Below are 25,650 nucleotides of genomic sequence, written 5' to 3' on the forward strand. Positions count from 1 at the left end.
CACAACTCATCAAAAGGAGTAGAGTCTTTCTTAGAGTAGATGCTAGTTGCAAAACTCCATTCTAGTGGCAAGGCATTCAGTACACAAATGGTCATTTCGGAGTTAGAAATTGTCTCCCCAAGCCCATGCAACTGATCTCTTATCTGTGAAATCTTCATCAGGTAGGAGGCCATGTCTTCATCCTTCGATTTCTTTATTCTGTATAGTTGGTTTCTCAAAGAAATCTTTTGACCTGATGTGCTTATAGAGTACAAATTTACTAGCTTGTCATACATAGCCTTAGAAGTCTTCAAATTAGCAACAAATGGAACAAGATGATCCTTAATGGATTCCACAATGATCCTTTGTGCCCTTACTTCTCCTTTCTTGTATTTTTCTAGTTCTTGAGTCTTGTCTTTGCTAGGTTCAGCAACTTCACCGAGGACATATTCCATTACTTCATGTTCTATAAGTGCCAAATCAATCCTTTTCTTCCATGCTAGGAAATTTGTTGAGCCAACGAGCTTATTGCTTTCCTTGCAGAAACAACCCATACAAGTTGTAGATTCAGACATAGAGTAATAATATGATACTTACTTGTCAACCAAAAGTCTTTCCTTCTTTGATGATGTCTCCAACTCTCTTGATACTTTCAAGATCTTCAAAGAGAATTCAATGATGTCCTAGAAAAATGTCTTCTAGGATACCTTCAACAACAGCGTCAAAAGTGATGAATGATTCCTTGATGCTTCCTTCAAAAGTGTCTTCCAATGAGCCTTCTTGTGATCTTCCTTCTCAAGCTTCCCTTTGATGAGAGCTTTAATAAGTCTTCTTTCTTCTTTCAATAAGAGTTTGATCTTTTTGCAAGTGATTCCCCTTAGCAAATCCTTTGTGTCCACGAGATGATCTTCTCAGTTGCCTTCTCTTGTTCACCTTAGCTTTGATTACATGTTGGAAAATGTAATATTGCACCTATTCATTCAGATTTTCCTTGACCTTAATAATTGCTTGTGAACTTTATTTATCTTCTTGTGTTTTCTTTATTAGTTCTTCTTCATCATACAATTATCAAGAGCAATATAGTAAAGACAATGGACACAGAAATTAGGCTCCAAGCCAAGGGAAAACCTAGAAAATCTCTTCTCTTCTTATAGAATCTGCTTCAAATGAGACAATAAAGACCCAAACCCTAGACCAAATTCTCCTCCAAGTACCAAGTCAGCACTTCAAATTATGTCAAATCAAACTAGGCTTAATCCTGCTTTAACCAACTTCAACTTCGACCCCCAGCGTCCACTCTACAACTTCATCCTGCAATTTCGATCTTGTAGCTATTGCAAAAACCCTAATTCTGGCACAAGACAGTCCTTCAAGAGATCCTCCTTTGAGAAAGGTAATGTCTCCAAAGGTCAACGAAGTCAAATCAAAACACTCACTCTTCCAGCAACTTGATCTCCTGAAATTTCAAACCTGCAATTTTGACCTTCTTTGCGATGTGGAAAAAGTCGAAGTCGGGATTAAATCGGCAAGGGTCCAGAAGTTGAAAAAGTCGTTAAAGTCGGGATTTTTTTGAAAAAGTCGGCAAAATTAAAAAAAAAAATACAAAAATATTCATTTTTTTTAAATCCTGACTTTTTCAATAAAATCCCAATTTTTTCAAAAAAAAACTAAAAAATCGTTAAAGAAACTACCTCATTCACGACTTTTTGGAAAAAGTCCCGATTTAATCCCGACTTTTTCGATTTAATCCCGACTTTTTCAACTAAGAAAAAATCGGCAAAAAATCCGCTGATTTTATCGGCCAGCCAAAAAAATCGCAATTTGGGGATTTAATCCCGATTTTTTCCCGACTTTTTCCACACTGCTTCTTTGAAGCTGCAGAAACCCAAGATTTCACAAGTGTGAGAGTGAGAGCCCAAAAACAAACTTTCCATTTTCTTCTTGGATTCTCCTTGCCTTCTAGACCTTCGCTCTTCCTTTCTTGCTTCTCCCAACTTCAGATCGAACTTCTTGAGAGATCGAACTTGCGTGTGAGTGAGTGCCAGATGATATTGAATTCCTTCCTTTAGGCCGACTTGTACTTTGGAGGTTTCCAGGACCTTCTAGACTCAAAATAAATTCTTTTACAAGGTAAATCTTGCCCAAAAGGGTCTTATAATCATGATGTTGACTCTCTTGACTCATGACAATATATCCTATGACCTAACAAACCATAGAAGCATGAAGAACATGCTTTTACCTAGAAGACCATCAATAAGGAGCATGAAACCCATGCTTTTAAAATAATAAATTTTTCTTTTCTTTTTTTGTTTGTTACATAAGATACATATTGGCGACTGAAACTAGTTACATTCCCAAAAGATATATGTGATAGTTTCATGTGGATAAGCTCTCGGGCCAGTGACCAATCTACAGTTTTGATGGCTTATAACAAAGCGCCTATGGGCCTTACATGAACGAGTCGACAACTTTGGCGGTGTGAGCAATATTTGGTGGCTTATTTGATAGCCATGCCAAAATTGGCAGTACAATAGAGTTAATTAGCACTATGTGAACGAGTTGGCAATTGTTTGGCAGAGCACAGACAGTTTGGCGGCATATTTGTAAAATTGGCCAAATCTGATAGTTCACCAAATTTAGAAATTCACTGCTAAATCCTGTAGAATTCTAGAATTGAGAATATTATTAGAATAACTCAGAGATTGAGATCAGGATCAGAGATTAAAGACTAATTGAACACATCAAGAGGACATACCAGAAGGAGATAAACATGAAGATAATGAGATCAAAACCTCTATTAAGTGCAATTTAAGAGTGGAACTCAACTAAAGTTCAAATTCTAAAAATATCAGCTCAATTCCTTTATAAGCATAATCGAACAACCAAAATATCAACTCAATTCCTTTATAAGAAAAATCGAACAACCAAGTTGGTGGTTGTTGGTGCAATGAAATGCTTAATGTTAGTATGCATCAAGGGTGAATCAAAATTCAGACTTGGTATCTGAAAGGTATTTTAGAATGCAAAGAATGCATTGCTAATATTGGTGATATTGGTTTTAACAGTGTTTTTGGTGTATGCAGCAAAGGTCAGAAATCAGTGAATAATATAAAAGTGTCTTTATGATGGCTGAGGTTTTGAGAGAGGTGATTTGAGGTGCTTGAGGCATGTATGCAGCAAGGTGGTGTTTTAGAAGGACAGAGAAGAGTTTATCTATGCAAGGAAGGCATTGAGGTATAGCAGTAAGGAAATTTTGTTTGAACCAAGAAAGTCTTGTTGATCTAAGTTTGAAAATTAATAAAAGATGGATCAGCATGGCTAGCAAGTGGTAGCTTGCATTCCAGAGGTTGTAGCTCCTTCCAGTAGTGGCTGGAAAATTATCAAGGGTGTAGGAGCTTCCTTTCAGTGGTAGTTGATAAATTGGGGAGTGGTAGCCTTCTTCAGCTGGCAGCCTAACAAACCTGCAAGTAGAAGCTTGCAAGGCAGTGATGAAAAAGCTAGTTGTAGCTTGTCTTGGATGAAGGAATGAAGAAGAAGACTTGTTTCTTTTCATGTTGCATGTGAATGATAATGATTATGTTGATATGCCCTTCATATAATGATTGTTGCTCTTACATTAATGGTTGTTAAATTGCTTGAAAAGTTTAATTTGGCAATAGTTGTACAATTTGGTCACACTATTGATTCACACCCCCCCTTCTCAGTAATATCCTGGTTCCTAACATTAGTGCATCTTTTGAGGGTATCTTAGCTTCAAAGGAAATTACCTTTTGATAGAGTGCTCAGATTTTCACTAGATTAGTGTCATTAGATGCAAAGTGACCACAGGATTTCAAAATGTGGCCATAATAGAAATTTTGACAAAAAAATTTGCAATTATGTTGTTTTCAAAATTTGCCACCACAAAATCCTCACCATATTTTGACCATGCATTTCAGGAGCACCCTACCTTTATTGCTTGAGAGCTTTTACTATTTTGGGAGATCATTATTGATATATGCCCATGGAGGGGAGCATCCTATCTCTTGAGATCACAAGGCACACCATTTTATGCCATATTGATAGGACATTTCACATTGGAGAACCTTATGAAGGTTGTTGCTTAACCAGCTCCTTTATTTTATTATTGTTGACTTGTCTCAAAGAGTAGGTTATATGAGAGCATTATTGTATTGTATCATTGCTACTTTTGGTAATGAAGTTGTTGAATAGAATATTTTATTATATTAATTGGAGAGATTAGTGGATCGAGAAAAACAAAAATATGATTTTATTGTAAAAGAGGATGGAGCTAGACTCTATTTATAGAGTAGCTCTCTTCATTGGTAATCATGGTTGGATTGTTGGAGCTTCTCCAGCTTCAAACTTAATGGATACATCTTTCTTTGAGAATATTTGATGTATAAGGGTTCTATCTTTGATGAGTACATGAATATTTTGGTGCTTAAAGATGGAAGTGGTGTAGATTCTTCTATGTAGGCAAGGATAGCAACTTGATCCATTGAAGGGTAAATGAAAATCTATCACTTGGAAGGAGTTTATTGTAGTAACACCTCTTCTCTCCTTTGTATCTTAGTCTTTGATGATTATTAGTTTGCTTTATATATCTTAAGGAATTCTAACAAACTTACTAACTTCAATTTCTAGGGTAAAGTTGCATTGCTAGTTGAAGAATCATCCTTTTGAAGCCTTCCCACCACATTCACCAACTTTGCATCTGCAGCTTTCTCTCCAACTGTTTATTGGAAATACTGAGAGCGAGGGTGAATCAGTATTTCTTTCAATTGTTATATTATGTCAGTTAAGATCTTTTACAATATCAAGCACAAGATATACCAGAACACAAGAAATAAAACAAAAATAGCTTATGTAAATATAGTTCAAATGATGAGGACGCCAATCCTCCTAGGCAAATCCAGGCACCAACCTGGTCTATATGAACACACCAATCCTCCTAGGTTCCAACCTTTATATATACATCAAAACTTAACCAGAATACTTCCTTCAAGATGTCCCCAAAGCTGCTCCAAGGATGGCTTTCAAAGATGACTTCTAGATTGCTTCAAAGACTCTTCAAAAATCCTCAAGGGTTGGTCCAATGTTTGCTCCAAAAGGCTTCAAGGTTGTGTTGATCTCTAGTAGCATCAAATGTGCTCTAAGCCTCAAAATTTGCAGGGAGACTACGACACATGTATTCCAAAATACCCAGAAATCGTTTTGGGAAATTCCCCCCAGAGACAATTTTATTAAAACAATTAATTATTTTTAATGGATGCGTAAGTCTAAACTTAGGAAATTAAAATAATTAAAGGGTATTAATTAAACTGGGGGTGAAACTTTGAGAAGAAGACGAGGATCAAGTCAAAATGATCTGAGCCATTGATTAGAATCTAATCTGGGTCATTGATTGATCAACAAGAGGATTATAAGAAGAGGCTTGATGGGCATTTGGAAGATACATCAAGAGAGATTAGAGATCAATTTTCTCAAGAGAGTAGTGCAACAGTTGCCGAAGAGGTCATCTAGGAGATTTCTTGCAATAAGGGGCAAGGTAGTTTTTCTGGGGGAAGTTTTCCTAGTCCGAAGAGTGCAAGGCAGAGAGTGGTTTGGAGACGCAATGCAATGCCACGTAGAGCCATGTTGTGGCAGCACAGAGCTTCAAAGGGAGTCTGTATTTCTGTTGGGGAACAATCAGGATCAAGTGTTGGAGCCGGGGTGTTAGACCGAGAGGACATAGGGCCGAAGTTTCCAGCAAGCATAAGATCAAGAGTTGGTGCAACACAATCCCAGCAGCAGTAACGCAGTAGTTGCATAGGTGTGACGCAGTGCTACGCAGTAACTACGAAGAGGCAGTGCAAAGGCTCATCTCTAGTGTAGATCAATGTCGGATTTTCCAGTGACAGGGTGAGATCGCCTCACTATCTTCTTGTCTGGTTTGATCTCTATATAGGATTGCCAGTTTGGGCATCCGAAGAATTGTATTCAAAAACTACTGCATAATAATACAAACCCTCAATTGTTGCACCGGTTTTCCTGCATCGGGTATTTCCGGGGACATTTGTCCAAAAACAACAGAGCCACTTCTGTGTGTTATTTCTTCTTGCTCGGTTCTTGTTTCCGCATATTATTTACATTGTGAAGGCTGTAGTTATATTTAATTCAATGTTTACTGTGTAATACTGTAAATAACTTGTAAGAGAATTAGCAAGCAGGAGAAATAAAATCAGATTGTTGTAGTAGGGATTTAGAGTTCGCCGAATTTTCACAGATTGCACCAACAAGCTAGTCCAAATTCTACTCCAAAAGGCTTCAATATTGCTCCCAAAGGATTGGTCGAAAGTATTCTCCAGTAGGCCTCAATATATGTCCAAGAAGTGCTTCAAAATTCTTCCAAGATCACTTCTAGAAGCTGATCCAAACACTACTTAAAGGCTGCTCCAAAATTACTTCAAAGGCAGCTCCAAAAGGCTCTCCAACATCTACTCCAAAAGTGTTGAAATGTGTAACTAGATTCAGTCTTCATAAATATGAAATGTACTATTGATTCTTGTATATTGTAAAAAGAAAGAAAAATAATTATTGTTATTTTTGTAGCATGGGTTTCATGCTCAAGATCATTTTATTTAGAGGTGAAAACACATTGAGTGCTTCTAGGGTTTTTTCTAGTATCAAGAACTCAATAGAGTCATTGTCATATGAAGAAGACCCCATTGGGCACATTGTAGCATGTCAAAAGAATTATTTTTGTATTTAAAAGTATCAAAAAACCCTCCAAGACCAAGTCGGCTTGGCAGCTAAGAAGTCGGCCTCATTAGGGCATATCGTCTCCTTGGAAGCCTATATATAGGAGGGAACTCGGCCTCCTATGAACACTCACTCATTCCTCATCATAGAAGTGAAGAAGAGGTAGAAGAAAGGCAAGCGAAGAAGGATATAAGGACGAAGGACGAAGTGTTTAGGTTATTTCTCTCTCACACACACACGTGTGAAGATAAGGTTACGGTTTTGCATCTGCAAGGTCGAAGTTGTGAAAATTGCAGCCTTCATCCTCTTGTTCTTGTGTACAATTGATCCTAATGTTTTGGCTGTTGTTTGATGATAAGAACAATATAATAATAAGAGAAGAAGCTAATAAGTAAGAAAAAGTAAAAATACATCGCAAGCAGTTATCAAGTATAAGAGAAATCATCCTAATTGCAGCCCTATAAATTTCTCAACATGATATCAAAGCTAAGGTTGACAAAGGGCATGATGAAGATCACTACATCATTGAAGAAGTCATTGAAGCAGTTTTCTATGATGGCAAGTCACCTCAAGCAAGGCATCAAAGCATTTTTGAATCTCCTATTATCTATGAAGAATCATATGACCAAGACTTCTCCTACAAAAGACGAAGGGTTATTCTCAGCACTAACAGGTACGTTTGAAGATGAAAATATATGGGTAATTGACAGTGGAGCATCCAAACATATGACAAGTGAGCACAAACAACTAAAGACCCTATCTAGAGGAAAATCTTCCTACTCTGTTGAACTTGGAGATAAGAAGAGCTATCTTGTAAGAGGAATTGGATCAACTTCGTTGGAGCTGGAGAATGGAGGAAACATACATCTCAACAACATTCTATTTGTACCAGGTTTGCAAAAGAATTTACTTTCTATTTCATGTCTAGAAGGGAGATAGAGTCACTTTTATAGATGGAAAGGTTATGCTATGGGATAAAGGATTTAGCATCAACAATGCAAAAGTCATTCGAATTCGTGAAGGAGGACTCTACAGGTTACTAAAACCTCTCTCTCTCAAGCTTCAGTTCACATTGAAGTTAGTCCATGTGAACTTTGACATAGAAGGTTTGGACACCTTCACTACAAAATCTTACCAACTCTAAATTCAATGGTGAATGGCATCCCTGAACTTAAGGAGGATCATGAAGGAGTGTGCAAGGGATGTGCATTAGGTAAAAATGTTAAGAAACCATTTGGAAGCAGTGCTTCAAGATCAAAAGAAATCCTGGATCTCATTCACTCTGATGTCTGTGGTCCTATGTCTACAAAGTCTCTTGGAGGTCATCTATATTATGTAACTTTCATTGATGACCACTCAAGGAAAACTTGGATCTATTTGTTGAAATCCAAGGATGAAGTATTTGAAAATTTTCAAGAATTCAAAGCAGAAGTAGAAAATCTTATAGAAAGAAGGATAAAGGTACTAAGATATGATAATGGAGGAGAATACACTTCAAAGGAGATCATAGCTTTTTATAAGGAGGTTGGAATGAAGGAGCTAATAGTTCCATATAATCCAGAGCAAAATAGCAGCACGAAAGAATCGCCTGATTAAGGAAAGTGTTAGAGCCATGTTACATGATCAAGACTTGCCTAAATTTTTGTGGGTTGAAGGAACAAAATTGTTGTCTACATTCAAAATCGAAGTCCTCGCATATCACTAGACAAAATGACTCCTGAAGAAGCATTCACTGGGAAGAAACTGTGTGAAGACAATCTCTAGCTATTTGGCTGTCCTATCTACATTCACATTCCGAAAGATAAAATAAAGAAGTTGGATCCTACAAGCATGAAGGGTATATTTGTTGGTTATAGTAACACTTAAAAGGCATATAGGATCTACATAAAGGAAGGGCATCGAATTGAAGTAAGAAGAGATGTGATCTTTGATGAAAGTATTTCATTCAAGAAACCTAAGGATCTCCTGAATGACTCTGATGATGAAGAACTTCCAATATTTGAAGAATCCCTGGGGAGGAAGAAGTTTCAAATCATGAAGAAGAAGGTCCCAATGAACATGTGTTGCAAGTCATCATCCCTGAAAATAGAAAGAGACCTAATTGGTTGAAGTCTACTCTTCTAGATGTGGAAGGACATGGAGCAGCCAAGGGTATGTTCAGGGAAAGTATGAAGCCTAAAGATATTCAAGGTATGCAACCTATATGACAAAGTTAATTGAGGAAAAACCATCCACCTTTGAAGATGTTTTCAAACATCAAGAATGCAAAGATGCTATGAATCAAGAATATCAATCAATAATGACGAATGGAGTTTGGGAAATCGTTCCTAGGTCGGAAGACAAATCTGTAGTAACTTCCAAGTGGCTTTACAAGATTAAACATGCAACAGATGGAAGTATTGATAAATATAAGAAAAGATTTCTGGCTAGGGGTTTCTCCCAACAAGAAGGCATCGATTATGAAGAGACATTTGCAGTTGCACCGATACCTAGGTATACAACTATTCAATCATTGGTCTCTTTGGCAGCATCGACGGGATGGAACATCCTTCAAATGGATGTCAAGACACCATTCCTGAATGGTACTATCAATGAAGAAGTCTATATAGAACAACTCTTGGGATTTCAAATGAATGATAGACAGACTCATGTTTGCAGACTAAAGAAGCCACTTAATGGCCTTAAGCAAGCTCCAAGGTCTTGGTATGCAAGGATGGACACATATCTACAAAGATTGGGCTTCTCGAAGATTTATGTTGATCTCAATATCTATATCAAGGTTCTGAAGGGTGAACCTGTAATTATTCTTCTATATGTGGATGATCTTCTCATGACAAGTGTGGAAGATCGTATTCAAGAGTGCAAAAAGCAATTAGCGGCAGAATTCGGAATGAAGGATCTAGGGTTGATGCACTATTACTTGGGGTTGGAAGTTTGGCAAGGACCTGATGAGATATATCTAGGTCAAGGAAAATATGTGATTAAGATGTTGCAAAGGTTTGACATGATGGATTGCAAACCTATGACAACCCCTATGATCACAAATTTGAAGAGGCTAAGAAGTTTTGATTCAAGCCCTGTGGATCCGACAAGGTATAGGCAATTGGTTGGCTCTCTAATGTATTTGGTGAATACTCGACCAGACATTTGTTTTGCAATGAATATTCTCATTCAGTTCCAGATAGAGCCCAAGTATGACCATTAGATAGCAACCAAGCATATACTGAGATATCTGCGACGAACAATCCACTGTTGCCTGAAGTATGAGAGAAAGAATAATGTCCAATTTGTTGAATTTCCACGATCTTGGGTCTAGGTTAGAATCTTAAAATCTTTGATGCTACCAAACCAAGAATCTCAACAAGAACTACTTTGCACAGCGCAAAATATAAAGCAGTAAATCACATATGCACAAGTATACACAATTTTTTCTAACAAAATTGTACAACAATGTACAACCCAATCTTCGTTATATTAAACCAAATCTGAATAATACAACAGCCTATGGTATACAAGATACAATGACAAACATGCTGCACAGACTCTATGTCGTATCTTGTCCTGTCAGTCCTTCGCTTCCGTACTGCACACTAGCTGCCCCTTAATCCTTCAAAGGTCAACACATCAAGACTCCAACAGGGCTGCCACCAAACACTGTTGCAACTCACTTCTGTTGCATGTACACGGGCTGATCCAATCTTCTCTCTAGGCTGGCCAATACCTGAGCTCCAATCTGCCTTCTAGTAACCTCTTTCGTCCATCAAAGAGCTACTCATAAGACCCCAAACTTCACCCAATCTTCAGCTATCTTCGTCACTTCAAGACTACTAGTCTAGGGCTACTTTGGGTAGCCAACATACTACCCTCAACCAAATCAATGGCTCCCAATTCTTCACTGCAAAATTTGCACCTATGAAGGCTCTCGATCACCCAATCAAGCCTCCAACTTGGCTCCCACAGGCTGCTCAACAATCTAATCCAAATTGACCCTTAAAACATGGATCCAACACCTACAAGATGCACCAAAATGCATACCTTCAACTCACTCTTTGAGGTCTACTCCTATGCTGCAACCTAGGCCTGGTTAGGGCTTCACTACAATCCCTTTTCCAACCTTCAATTATGTCCAGATTTGTTCCCTAGGAGTGTGGTTGCCCTTTGTTAGGAGGTTGTCCCTCTTTGTTGTAATTATGGTTAGTCACTAGCCCTTACCACAAACTCGGCCTACCTTAAATTGCCTGCTACAGCAAGGCTCCACAGGCCTATGGCAGCCTTGTTTAGGGTCTACCTGCCCTCCAAATGGCCCTCAAACAGCGCAATCTTGTGCTCCTTTGCCTCGGCCTTCAAGAACAAGTCCTTGACCCTCCTATCAGCACTTCAGCTTCCTGAAATAGGATCTAAAATAGCCCTCAATGCCCACGCTGTCCTGCTCTCCTTTGTTGCAGCCAAAACAGAGATCTTTTCCTTCTTAACGAGCTTGTCACTTGTGTGTTGCACTTCTTGGATTGTTTAAAGTGACCTCTAACACCTTCTATTTATACACCAATAGAAGGGCTCCTCCAACAGCATTCAAGGTTGTCCAACTTGTCAAGAGGCTTATTTGACTCAAGTCGACCTTGACACTTATGGTGCAAACCCATTCATGAACTTCAAAAATTCATATCTCCATTTCTACAACTCAGAATCGGAAGATTCTCATTGCGTTAGATTCATCTTGCCAAGAGCTATCATCCTCATCCATCACACGTTGAAATGTGCTCATGGTTTTGGCCCAAATCCCAATGGGTGCAAAACCCCTACCTTGTGTTCCAAGCACACAAGTGACTCTTGTGGCGCTTTGTCCTCCAATCACCGAACCCTAGGGCTTGGAGTTCCTCCCAAGATACTCAAAAATCAACACTCCCTCTTAGCGAAGGGGGTACTTCCAAGACTAGGAAGTAACTCATCATCATCATCACTACTCGCAAAACTCGCCCAACTCTTGGCGCTCAAAATTGCAGCAATCCTTATTCTGTGAACTACGCCTCTCTCGAAAGTGTCACTATCACTGCTAGAAGAACCCTGCTTCTTCTTCTTTTCCTGTAACGCCTTCCACTCTCTCCATGATTCCTTCTTGGGAGCTATAGGAGCACGCTTGCTCCGCACTGACCACGCGCTCTTCTTAAACTACGTTGTCTCCCTCTGAGCCTGCAATCTCCCTCTCGAACTTGACTCCCTCTAAGTCTCTGGAACCTGGACCTTCTTCTCGGGAACTTGTACTTGCTCCTCTAAAGCCTGCACCTGCTTCTCTGGAACCTGCACTTGCTCCACCTGCTTCTTCCCATGATCCATAGGCTTGCCCGTTAGCCTGTATAGACCATGCACTCTAATTCCAAGCACAATCCCATCGGAGCTAGAGCCTCTAGGTCTGAGTCTTGCCTTCCCATCCTGGAACAAGACCTCAAACCCCTTCTTCTCGATCACCAAGACAGAAATCACACTATATCTGAGCCCTGGTACAAACATTACATCCTAGACCCGCATCACTCGTCATGTCTCCATCCTAAATGGCACAACTCTCGATCCTCGAATCTCCTTTTGACTCTTGTCACCCAACACCATGTACAACTTCGAGTCCCATTCAGCTAGAGTCTCAAAAACTTCTTGTGACCCTGTCATATGTTTCGTTGCACCACTGTCCACGTACCATCCATCCTCATCGACAGTACCCTACGAGAAATGAGAGATCATCGCAAAGTCCTTCTCCTCCAATCTCTCGGTGAGAACATCTATCTCAGTAGAAGTGGAAACACCGACGACCTGGTTTCCTTTCTTCTTCTCGTCATCTAACTTCTTCTTCATCGGACATCTCGATGAAAAATGACCCATCTCACCACAGTTGAAACACTTGACCTTACTCAAGTCCTTCTGCTTACCCTTCATTCGCGCTGCAAGTGCCATGTCATCATCGAAAGTTTTCTTCTTTGGATGAAGATCCTCGTCTCGCAACTCTTCCTGAATGAAGTTGTCCCACAGCCTATTCCAGTCTGGCAACTTTTCTCTAGCAACAATCCCTTTGATGAAGGGCTTCCATTCCTCAGTGAACCCTTTCAAGGCAATCCTCACCATATCTCCATCTGAAATAGTCACATCGACGACAGCAAGCTCATCTTTGACCTGAGACAATCTCGTCAGATACGAAGTCGCACCTTCACCCTTTATCATCTTGGTCGACTTCAACTTATCCTCTAATACCAATACCCAGTTCTCGTTCTTATTCTAGAATAAATTCTAAAGAGTCGTCCACATCTCATGTACGATGTTCTTCCCGGACATATGAGGTATTAGGGCATCCTTCACACCATCAAGGATGATCAATCTCTCCCTCGTATCCAAATCCTCGTACAATTCAATCTCCTTCGGGTCAGTTGGATTCTTGATGGCTTTCTTGGCGAACTCCCAGATCCTATTGACCTACAAGACCAACTTGATCCTTTCCTTCCATGGACTATAGTTGGACAACCCCTCCAACCTGTCCTCATACCGGATACCAGCTTGCAACTTCCACATTGTCACCTACAATGTGACCAACTCCCTCTTAAGTTGTACTTTGTTGTGCACAAATCCGATTCACTAACTTTCAAAGTAACTCAGACATGCTCTAAAACCATGTTGAATTTCCACGATCTTGGGTCTAGGTTAGAATCTTAAAATCTATGATGCTACCAAACCAAGAATCTCAACAAGAACTACTTTGCAGAGCGAAAAATATAAAGCAATAAATCACATATGCACAAAGTATACACAATCTTTTTTAACAAAAATGTACAATAATGTACAACCCAACCTTTGTTATATTAAACCAAATCTGAATAATACAACAGTCTATGGTATACAAGATACAATGACAAACATGTTGCACAGACTTTGTCGTATCTTGTCCTGTTGGTCCTTCACTTCTGTACTGCTCACTAGCTGCCCCTTAGTCCTTCAAAGGACAACACATGGAGACTCCAGGAGGGTTGCCACTTAACACTACTACAAGTCACTTTTGTTGCATGTACACAAGCTGATCCAATCTGCTCTCTAGGTTGGCCAATACCTGAGCTCTAATTTGCCTTCTCGTAGCCTCTTTCGTCCATCAAAGAGCTACTCATAAGGCTCCAAAATTCACCCAATCTTCAGCTATCTTTGTCACTTCAAGTCTACTAGTCTAGGGCTACTTTGGGTAGCCAACATACTGCCCTCCACCAAATCAATGGCTCCCAATTCTTCACTGCAAGATTTGCACCTATGAAGGCTCTCGATCACCCAATCAAGCCTCCAACTTGGCTCCCACAAGCTGCTCAACAATCTAATCCAAACTGACCCTTAAAACATGGATCCAACACCTACAAGATGCACCAAAATGCATACCTTCAGCTCACTCTTTGAGGTATACTCCTATGCCGCAACCTAGGCCTGGTTAAGGCTTCACTACAGTCCCTTTTCCAATCTTCAATTCTGCTCAGATTTGTTCCCTAGGAGTGTGGTTGCCCTTTATTAGGAGGTTGTCCCTCTTTGCTGTAATTATGGGCAGTCACTAACCCTTACCACAAACTCGGCCTACCTTAAATTGCTTGCGGCCTGCTACAGCAACGCTCCACAGGCCTACGACAACCTTGTTTAGGGTCTGCCTGCCCTCCAAATGGCCCTCAAACAGCCAATCTTGTGCTCCTCTGGCTCGGCCTTCAAGAACAGGTCCTCGACCCTCCTATCAACACTTCAGCGTCTTGAAATAGGCTCTAAAATAGCCCTCAATGCCCACGTTGTCCTGTTCTCCTTTGTTGCGGCCAAAACAGAGATCTTTTCCTTCTTAACGAGCTTGTCACTTGTTGTGTGTTGCACTTCTTGAACTGTTTAAAGTGACCTCCAACACCTTCTATTTATACACCAATAGAAGGGCTCCACCAACATCATTCAAGGTTATCCTACTTGTCAAGAGGCTTATTTGACTCAAGTCGACCTTAACACTTATGGTGCAAACCCATTCATGAACTTCAAAAATTCATATCTCCATTTCTACAACTCAGAATTGGATGATTCTAGTTGCGTTGGCCCAAATCCCGATAGGTGCAAAACCCTACTTTGGGTTCCAAGCCCACAAATGACTCTTGTAGCGCTTTGTCCTTCAATCCCTGAACCCTAGGGCTTGGAGTACCTCCCAAGATACTCAAAAATCAACACAATTGATTGGATATACAAATTTTGATTGGGGAGGCATTGAGACAGATGGAAGAAGCACAACTAGAGGATGTTTTAGTTTGTGATCCTCTATGATATCATGGATGAGTAGAAAGCAAGAGTCAATTACTTTGAGTAGTGCTAAGGCTGAATATATTGCAACATGTGAAGTAAGCAGAGAAGTTGTCTGGTTGAGGAAGTTGTTGTCCGACTTGTTTGAAGGACCGATGGACCCTACAGTTATACATTGTGATAACACCAGTTGCATAAGGTTGTCTAAAGACCCAGTGTTCCATGGAAAGAAAAAACACATAAAAAACAAGTATCATTACATACGAAATTTGGTGCAAGATGGAGTGTTGCAACTACAATATATCTCCACTGATGAGCAAGTAGCTGACATTTTGACAAAATCTCTTCCTAATAAGAAGCTTGTGTATTTGAGAGACAAGCTTGGATTGGTTGATATATCCTCCCTAGTTGAGAGAGAGAGATAGACACATCGTTCTTGTCTTCACTTTGTGAAGAAAGAATCGAGGATTGGGTAAGAATCTAGTTTCTGATACTCTTTGAGGATGAGGTAGGGCATCCAATAGGTAAGAGTAGTCGAAGATGAAATTTCTTGCAGATGTATTATTCCAAGACAAAAATTATCCTAAAAGAACATACCCTTTGAACACCCGGGTGGGGTATGTGCCTTGAGAAACAATAATGATGGTGTCTATCAGACATTGGTCTCGCCAGCATTGTGCTCTAATCTTGTTGAGATATAGAGCTATTAGTCAAGACCTTGCTATGTGACAATGTTGTTTCGTATGATGAGATGCAAAGAGATAAGTTGAAATGATAGCTTATAAGATGGCTTACCAATCTGACTATTCTTATGAGATCTCTTCAATTTGAGAATGTCATTGTACATTATGGATACCTCCCTAGTTAAGAGGAAGTGTTAAAATGTGTAACTAGGTTCGGTCTTCATAAATATGAAATGTACTCTTGATTCTTGTATATTGTAAAAAGAAAGAAAAATTATTATTATTATTTTTGTAGCATGGGTTTCATGCTCAAGATCATTTTATTTAGAGGTGAAGCACCCATTGAGTTCTTCTAGGGTTTTTCCTAGTGTCAAGAACTCAATAAAGTCATTACCATATGAAGAAGACCCCATTGGGCACATTGTAACATGTCAAAAGAATTATTTTTGTATTTGAAAGTGTCAAAAATACCCTCCAAGACCAAGTCGGCCTCATTAGGGGATATCATCCTCCTTGGAAGCCTATAAATAGGAGGGAACTGGACCTCCTATGGACACTCACTCATTCCTCATCATCCAAGCAAAATAGAGGCAGAAGAAAGGCAAGCGAAGAAGGACGAAGGACGAAGTGTTTGGGTTATTTCTCTCTCTCTCTCTCTCTCTCTCTCTCTCTCTCGTGTGAAGATAAGACTAGGGTTTTGCAGCTGCAAGGTCAAAGTTGTGAAAATTGCAGAAAGAAGGTCGAAGAAAGGACCACCAGGTCACCTACAAGTCCTAGAAAGAGAATCAACCCAAGCGAAGGTCAAGGAAGCCTTGGAAGCCCTAAATTTGCTCACACATGTGGAAGCAACAACTATTGCAGGGGACGAAAATTTTAGACCTGCAGTGGAGTCCAAAATTCTGTCACTGGGGGTCGAAATTGTGCAGGTGGAAGAGATTTGACTGGGTTTGTCTTGGATAGAAGAAGCACATCATTTGTAAGGTCTGGCTTGGTCTTGGAAGGGTATTGGTCTTGGTATAGAGTTCTTGGAATTCGTCATTTGAAGAATCTATAAGAAGAGAAGAGATTTGAGGGTTTTCCTATCAAGTGGAGAGGTTTTGGCCCTGGCATGCAGCATACATCCTGTGTTCTTGTGTACTGTTGATCTTCATGTTTAGGGTTTAGGGATGAGGTGCCCCTGGCATGCCCTGTACTATCTCTGGAGTCTACGCTGCCTCTACGCTATCCCACCGTCAACCCTCTCAGGCACAGGGTCATGCAACTGGGGAATCAATCAGTAGCCCAAAGTCACTACTCTCAGCCTCCCGGTCTCACACCCCGGCTTTCGACTACTGAAACTGACTCTCTGCTCTAATTTTCGACTTTGTCTCTCTCCCTCTACGTGGCCCTTATGGCCCTACATCAAGGCTACTAGATCCCTCTCTGCCTCTCTCTGTTGATGATTCTCCGACTGAGAATCTCTCTCTCCGGAAGTTGCTATCCATGCCCCTCAACTGCAAGAAATCTTCTCAATCGATTTTTCCTCCTGAGAACTTCTCACTTCAAAAAATCAATTTCTTGATCGATCTTGGTGTGTCTTCCAAATGACCCTCAAGCCCCTTCTTATATCTTCCTGTTGGACAACCAACGACCTAGATTAAATCTTAATCAAAGGCTCAGATTGTTTTGGCTTGATCCGTGTCTTTTTCTAGAAGTTTCACCCATGATTAGATTAATACCCATTAATATTTTAATTTTCCTAAGTTTAGACTTAGGAATCCCATTAAAAATATTAATTATTTTAATAAAATCACTTCTGGGTGGAATTTCCCAAAACGCTTTCTGGGTTCTTTGGAATACATGTGCCCAAGCCTCCCTGCAAAATTTGAGGCTTAGAGCACATCCGATGCTCACCCAAATCAACACTCCCTCTTAGCGAGGAATGTGCTCTAGCAATACACTGCTACTGCATACTGCTCTGACTTTGAAGCATCGTCCTCTGCGTTGTTGATGTCTGACATGCTGTCCACCAACTACTGCGTTGTTGCTACTGTTGTACTGCTGCCTTTGACATTGCCACTATCAATGTTACATATCTACTACATCTCCCTCTCAAATGTTGTATCTACTATGCTGCTAGCACTGCCACTGCTAACACTGCATCTATATTTGTTAAAATTGGCAACTAGGGCCAAACTCCACATGGCTCATCTTATTTATGACAGCTGGTATTTTTCTTGGATTCCTCTCTCCGATAGGTGTAGGATTGATCTAAAGATCATCCGATTCTGACATGTGCAAATGAAGTTATGAATTTATTTTGATTATGGTCAAATTGTCAAGGTCGGCCAACAAACTTATGTAGGCTCAAAAGCCTAACAGTCACATCTATTCATCCTCAACGTTGCATATAAATAGAAGGTGACTTAGCCTCATTTGGACACATTCATCTTCACACTTATCTCTCTCTCCTCATTGATTAGGTACAGATTTCTGGGCCTCTCTCTCTCCACACGTCCAAAATTTCAGGAGGCCGAAATTTCAAGAGGCCGAAATTTCAGGAGCGAAATTTTAGGAGAGCGAAATTTCAAGAGTCCGAAATTTCAGGAGAGCGAAATTTTAGGAGGCCAAAATTTCAGGAGAGCGAAATTTTAGGAGGCCAAAATTTCAGGAGAGTGAAATTTCAAGAGGCCGAAATTTCAGGAGACCGAATTTCTAGACAATTTGACCAAGCGTTGACCAGCATGCGTTGACCTCCTTTGACTGCGTTTTGTGAGGGCTATCTTTGTTTGGGCAGGCTGCATTTTTGGGCACAGAAATCGAGGCTAAATGCTGACTGTTGACCAATATTAACTGCAGCTATGGCTGACCGCAGGTGGGTTGTTTGACCAGACTTTGACTGGGCTGAATTTGACTATTTTGAGGGTTGTTTTATCTTGATGTTTGGAGGCTAAAGTTGACTGAAGTTGACCGATTTGCTGAGGGTCAAATCTGCCCTATTGACCAGTGTTGACTTTTTGGGTTAGGGCTCTTTTGCTGCTATTTTAAATTATCAAATTTGTAAATTGTACTATCTCTCTCTGTTGAACTATTGAAGACTAAAAGAAGATTTGATCAAGGGTTTCCCCACATTGGGGTTTGTCCCTGGCTGGTGGCACATCTTGTGTCCTCTTGTCTTGGCTTGTCTTCTATTATTTATGTTTATGTTCTATCTACATCTTACTATCATGTTGATGAGATTGCTAATATGAATATTGATACTAGGCTAATAAAGAAATTGAAGTAAAATTGCTCTAAAGCATAGAACATACCATTGTTGCCTTAAATTAACAGTATTGCAACTCAGTTGCTGAGAGAAGCAACTGAAAACACTCAAAACTGGACAAGTACCCAATGGATACACCTCGGTGCTAAAAGCCTGACTGCTGCTAGTCCCATGTTGTCTTCTAAAGCCACTGCGTTGGTGAAGCTCTGCAATGTGACTCCATGCATTGCTGCCTCTCTACTCTACGTTGCTCAAGCTCTGGCGCTGCTAACTATTGAATCTGTCGAATCAACACTCCATGGCACCAACTGAAAACTCCTCCATCCTACTACTACTGATCATGGGCTCTCGTAGCAAGGTGATGATCCAAGAGGTGGGCTCCTCAAGGATCCTGCCCATCTGTAGCTCTATCGAACTACAATTCTATATCAACCAACCTCCCTCCTGGAGGTATCCTGGCTATCATGGCGAACTCCTCCTCCCGTTCAATCTTTGCGATTGCAACCTTAGGATCATGCTTCTCATCCTTGTGCTTCTTCTTCAAAGGACACTGCGATGCATAGTGGCCCATCTCGCCACATCTCAAACACTTCACCTTGGAGACGCCCTTCTTTCATCTCTATTGCCCCTGTTGTCCCTTCGATGCAAGGGTTGTGTTATCCTCCTCCTCTACTTTGGGCTTCAACCCACTACTGCTGCTGCTTCCGTCAAGTTTGACCTTGACCAGTTCTCTCCTTAGCTCTTCTTGTTTCAAAGTTGCCCACATCTCGTCCCAATTTGGCAGTGTTTCTCTGCCCAGAATACTCTAGACGAAGACTTTCCATTCATCCGAGATGAAATTTAGAGCCAGTCTCACTAACTCTGAACCCTGAGGTGTGTATCCCGCAGCCGACAACTCATCACAAGTCTCCTTCAGTTTCGTGAGGAATGGATCCACACGTTCTCCCTTCTGCATTTGCGCAAATCTCAACTTCTGTTCTAAGTACATTTTTCGTTGCTCTTCCCTAATACAATGTGGCCAAGGCATCCCACATCTCCTTAGCAGACCCTCTGCTAGCAGCGTGACATACCACATGATCCTTGACTCCATCCAGGATCATCCGCTTCGCCTTCGCCATCTCAGCTCTGTACTTCTTCAACGGATCTACATCCGCAGGGACAGCTACCACACTATCAACATACGTCTTGAGGGCATTCTCATCTAGAAGGAAAGACATTCTAGCCTTCCAAATGACGTAGTTGGAAGCCCCGTCCAACCTGTCATGATCCCTCAAACCATTGGTTTCCATATCCTCCGAAAATTGTCAAACAACTCCCTCTTTCTCCCTACCGCGTAGCTTCTAGGCCAGCTTACGCACTCCCTGATGGAGCTGGTAAGTCTGCTTCTCCTCTGCTACCCAGTAATTGAGAAATATTAATTTCCTCGGCAAGATATCACTAAGGAAGTATTCCCTCACTGCGATTTGCTTCCTCCTTCTGACGGCTTTTCTGCCCCGCACTCAGCTTACAGACTGCGTCCCTCTAGCTTTGTGCTGAAGCTCTACGTGGCTCCTTCTGCCTCAGAAAATTCTCGATCTGGCAGTCTTACCTCTCTATCGGCTCACTCAGAGAGAGATACCCACGAAAATATAGCCCTCCTGGCCCTCTACCTCAGCAAATTCTCGATCTGGCAATCTCACCTCTCTGTCGGCTCACTCAGAGAGAGACACCCACAAAAATATAGCCCTCCTGGCTGGAACTGCGCAATCCCTCAGGGGATTCGAATTGCTACTTGTTGCAGCGAGTTGGCCCTTACTTCATTGCTAGATCTGCTCTTACAAGTTTCACATCAATAGCTCTAATACGATGTGAAAATTCCTAGATCTAACAATCTCTGGAATCCTACTACAACCAACTGAATCTACTTCACCTAGATTGTAAATTACATTACAAACTTATTTCAAATTTCTTCTTGAAACATTGAAGTAAATTATTGAAGCAGCCTGCACCAAATTAAATATGATTCTGAAACATAGAAACTAAGCAAGGAAAATAGAAACACATAGGACATTGTTATTTTTGGACAATAGTCCCCAAAAAAACCCAATGCAGGAAAACCGATGCAACAACTCTGAGGGCTTATTATTATTAAGTAGTAGCAAAATCTGAATACATCTTTGAATACCTCACAGGGTTATTCAGTTACAGAGAGAAACACTGGCAAAAGCTTTGTGAGATTACTCACACAATCACTGAGAAAAATTCTCGGTTGTTCTCGCTGCTAGATGAGGTGCCCCTGGCAGGCCCTGCGTTGCCTCTACGTTGTCCCAGCGTCAACCCTCTTAGGCACAGCGTCACCCAACTGGGGAATCGATCAGTAGCCCAGAGTCACTGCTCTCAACCTCCCGGTCTCACACCCCGGCTTCCGGCTGTTGAAACTGACTCTCTACTCTAATTTTCGAGTCTCTCTCTCTCCCTCTGCGTGGCCCTTATGGCCCTGCATCAGCCTTTGCGTCAAGGCTACTAGATCACTCTCTGCCTCTCTCTGTTGATGATTCTCTGACTGAGAATCTCTCTCTCCGGAAGCTGTTATCCCTGCCCCTCAACTGCAAGAAATCTTCTCAATTGATTTTTCCTCCTGAGAACTTCTCAGTTCAGAAAATCAATTTCTTGATCTCTCTTGGTGTGTCTTCCAAATGACCCTCAAGCCCCTTCTTATATCTTCCTGTTGGACAACCAACGTCCTAGATTAAATCTTAATCAAAGGCTCAGATTGTTTTGGTTTGATCCGTCTCTTTTTCTAGAAGTTCCACCCATGATTAGATTAATACCCATTAATATTTTAATTTTCCTAGGTTTAGACTTCGGAACCCCATTAAAAATATTAATTATTTTAATAAAATCACTTCTGGGTGGAATTTCCCAAAACGCTTTCTGGGTTCTTTGGAATACATGTGCCCAAGCCTCCCTGCAAAATTTGAGGCTTAGAGCACATCCGATGCTACCCCAAATCAACATTACGAAGATTGATGCACTCAATGGCAAAAACATGACTCTCTCCCCAACCCAATTATGGACAAACTCCTTAATTTTCTTCAAAAGATTAACCCTAAGGCAGACACTATGTTGAGGCCCAAGGTTAAAAAAACTAGTCAACTCATGGCAGATGAAAGCCCAAAATGCATGGCAATATGCTCCAAGAAGCCCCAAAACTGCATTTGGAGCCCAAGGAGACAACATCACTAAGGTGTTTCGGCATATTCAAGGCCCCCAAGCAAGAATATCAGCACAGTGAGCTTTTCCTTGAAGGAGAATGAGAAAGAACCCTTTGTCAATAAACAGATCATTGAACAACGTTAGTGGTAAGGCTCTTAGACCTCCTTTACCCAAAGCCATTACCAAAATCTCACGTCGGACACAGCTAATGAGGTAACTTAACAAAATAAACCATTTAGACTCATCACAAACAACAATATATTCATCAATGTTATTATCAGCAGGAATGCCATTGCTTTCTAATACACCTTTGGGGCAAACTTAAGAAGTCTTTGAAGCATGGCCATTGCTACCATCGTCAATGATAACCAAAGCTCCAGAATTATCTGATTCAGCAACCAAGGTATCTGAAAGAGGGCCAGCCATAATGAGGTCCCTTCCTGCTTTTGGGAAGCAGGTAGTGCCACTAAGAGCCACCATACAGCAGTCATCCGTCAAAGGGTAGTAAATGCTGCAGGGACAGGCTGTTAATGTCAGAATCGAAAGAAATAAATCCTTACATGCTAACATGTGGCAACCCTCAACTACATTAGAGATTTACTAATTTAACATCTCAAATACAGACATATGTTGCCTACTGAATGCAGAAACTCATTCCAGAATCAAAGGTGTGAAGAACCTTCGACCAAGTAGCCATGTCTCGGACGGAAAAAAGAGGGAAAGAAATTACATTGATAAACTGGGAACTACAGCATAAATTATATCTGAAGAAAATCCATATAAGTGTCTAGACTCTAAACTAACTGTAAAAACAACAAAAAATAGCATGCAATAAAGTGTAGTAAAACAATGGAGCAGTAAAGCAACAATCTACAATTGTAAGCAATTGAGAGAGTTATTTATCTACATTAACAGAATAAAATTCCAGAGAAAATGCTTAAGGTTGTCATCAAGTTAAGTAATTGCAAAACTCCTTTTGTCAAGAAATTAATGTGCCATGGTTTAAACGAGAAACTGTTATGATGAGCTTGTTGTCCTTTCTTTGGCTCTCAATATGAGTATCAGTTCTATAAAGTATGAAAACCTAGTCACCAAAAAAGTGTTGCAAACTTCCCAATTTTATCGCGAAAAAATCATGGAATCGCAATTTTTTGGCATAGCAGATGTTTGCCGATTTTTACCGATATTTTGGTGGTATCCTAATTTTGCCGATTTTCTCCAATATTTTGGTGGTATCTTAATTTTGCCAATTTTTAACAATGTTTTCTTCATTTTTACAATTTTTTGGTTTTCCATGCCCTTGCCGATTTTATCCTGATGCCGAATGTTTGCAATTGCACCAATAATAGAGTTATGTACAACTGATCTTTGTCGCTGACAAAAACCAAACCTAGTCACCCTGCTACTCTGAACAAAAAGTAACATTTGCTTCTAAATTCATAATCAGACTTATAGATTTAAAGCAGAAATAGTGCAAACCCAGTTTTGGTTCTTTCGAGTTTGTTTTCAGTTTTGGTTCTTTCAAGTTTGTTTTTCAGTAAGTTTGCTCTCACTTTATTAACTCGCAGAAGTGCCTTGAAACTTGTTTGTCATTGCCATTTCAAGTTCTGCGTATACTAGCAGTGAAGGAATTACTATAGTGAGGAAAGATTTAAGATTCATTATCTCAGTTCCCCGGAGAATCAGCGGATGCATTACATTTAACGTGTTAGTTAATCAACACATATTAGGTAGAGGAAAATACTGTTTCACGACGAAATGGATCGGTTCCAAAGGATTGTCAACAGTAGGAAATTGCTAAAAATTGTGACTCTAATGGATAACAAGGTTGGCACCTTTAAAAAATGCATCCATGTGACTCTAATGATACAATAGGTAGGAAGCATAATAATTAAAAAAAACAGCACTTATTGGATCATTATGGTCACATGGATGCCTTGCTGGCATCGTTCTTGTTTTTTTTCCTTTCCAACAGTAATGTCATATGGATGTGAGCATTTTTTTATTTATGATGAATTTTAAGACTATAGATGAGATTATTAAAACTTTTTTATTCTTAAAATCACATAATTTATCCATTTTTCAGTACATGGGTTCAGTGAAGTGATTTTTTCCGTATGTGAGGTCCTCTGTACTGAATGAATACATGGTATAACCTGCAAGCCCTAACCCTAACCAGCAAGACGATTGTTCTGAAACCCTGATTCAAACAATTCAATGACCGGCATTGCTTTGGAATGATTCAATTTTAACAAAAGCAACCAAAATTCGAACTTACAACGAATTTTTTGACGAACTTACATCGACATAGTCGCCCAAGTCATTGCCGGATTGTGGCACAGCTCCCACGGTCTGCCCGTTCTTCATCCATAGTGAAATTTTCCGATCTTCCCCGGCACTCGCAACAACAAGATCTGCGTCATCGAAACAGATTTTAAAACTGGAATTATGGAATAATGATAAATGCGGAGTGCAGAATGGTTTAGGGATGAATTACTGACTGGTGTGATTCCATTTGGCGCAGTTTACTTGGCAGGAAGGAGTGGGAGTGTAATGGAAGGCGCACGGGTCCCCTGTCTCCACCGATACGTTGAATAATTTCACAGTGTCACCTCCACACGCAGCCAGAAGCGATTCTCCGCTCGTCGCCATGATCTGTGCAGCCTTTGGCCCTCTCCTCACCTCGATTCTTCCATCTCCGCGGGCTTCGCTCTCCTCTGCTTTGCTGTGGGGATTGTATGCTCGACGAAAGTACCAACAAATGGTTTTAGTTCAAACACTTCACTACATTGCCTTTTTCAAATTTTTCACATTTTGCGGAACATTGATATAAAAGCATTCTTGAAGTTACTTTTTGAAAATAAAAAATAAAAATAGTTCAAGGTGAGCTGAAGAGTTGTTAAACTGGAAAGTGGAGTGATTCTCGTGAATTTGGTGGGAGAAATACCTTTTCCCGACCTCTCAATTTAAAAACTTGAATGTTGTATATTGTATTAAAAATAAATAAACAAAATACTCTTTCACATGGAGTAAAAGTAAATTTGGTACATCATCACGATTTTAATAATGTGAATGTTGTATATTCATATTCTATCATATTTAAAAACATTAAAACATAGAAGAGTAAATTTGGTACATTATACTAAAATGTTTGGAAAAAAAAAATTGAATATTATATATTCATATTTTTTTATATTTAAAAGCATTAAACATGGAAGAGTAAACTTGATACATTATAATAAAATGTTTGGAAAAAAAAAATTGATTGTAAGTATTTTTTTTATTGATGCGATAGTATTTTTTTAGGGCTTTTGTACTAACATTGTTAATAGTGTTTAGTATTATTTTTTTATAGGTGGTTTTTGGTGTGAAATTATTATAATGTGATGTTGGAGGTTATTTTGTTATAGAGTTATATCCCTGTGATTTTATTTCACATTAAAACTTTCTTCTAATTTGTGTATGTTAACATTGTTATTTGGTTTGTGTTTCATGATTATTTATGCATTCATGACAATTGTGAGATGAAAA

At 40.0% G+C, this 25,650-nt stretch overlaps 1 protein-coding gene across 1 annotated transcript in view; it reads right to left on the reverse strand.

Annotated features, from left to right (window-relative positions):
• NEDD1 (Transducin/WD40 repeat-like superfamily protein) overlaps positions 1–24,945 on the reverse strand; it is a 280,247-nt gene extending 255,302 nt beyond the window's left edge. Inside the window, exons 1-2 of the mRNA XM_089384111.1 lie at positions 24,621–24,945; positions 24,421–24,533 (exon numbers count right to left, since the gene is read on the reverse strand). Coding sequence (XP_089240237.1) covers positions 24,421–24,533; positions 24,621–24,771 — 264 coding nt within the window. The 5' untranslated portion in view covers positions 24,772–24,945. The remainder of the gene's footprint in view (positions 1–24,420; positions 24,534–24,620) is intronic.
• Between the last annotated feature and the right edge of the window lie 705 nt (positions 24,946–25,650).

This window comes from Pinus tabuliformis, chromosome Q, assembly GCF_031772625.1.
Source record: "Pinus tabuliformis cultivar Carrire ecotype Pingquan chromosome Q, CPIR1, whole genome shotgun sequence".
Taxonomy (NCBI): Eukaryota; Viridiplantae; Streptophyta; class Pinopsida; order Pinales; family Pinaceae; genus Pinus; species Pinus tabuliformis.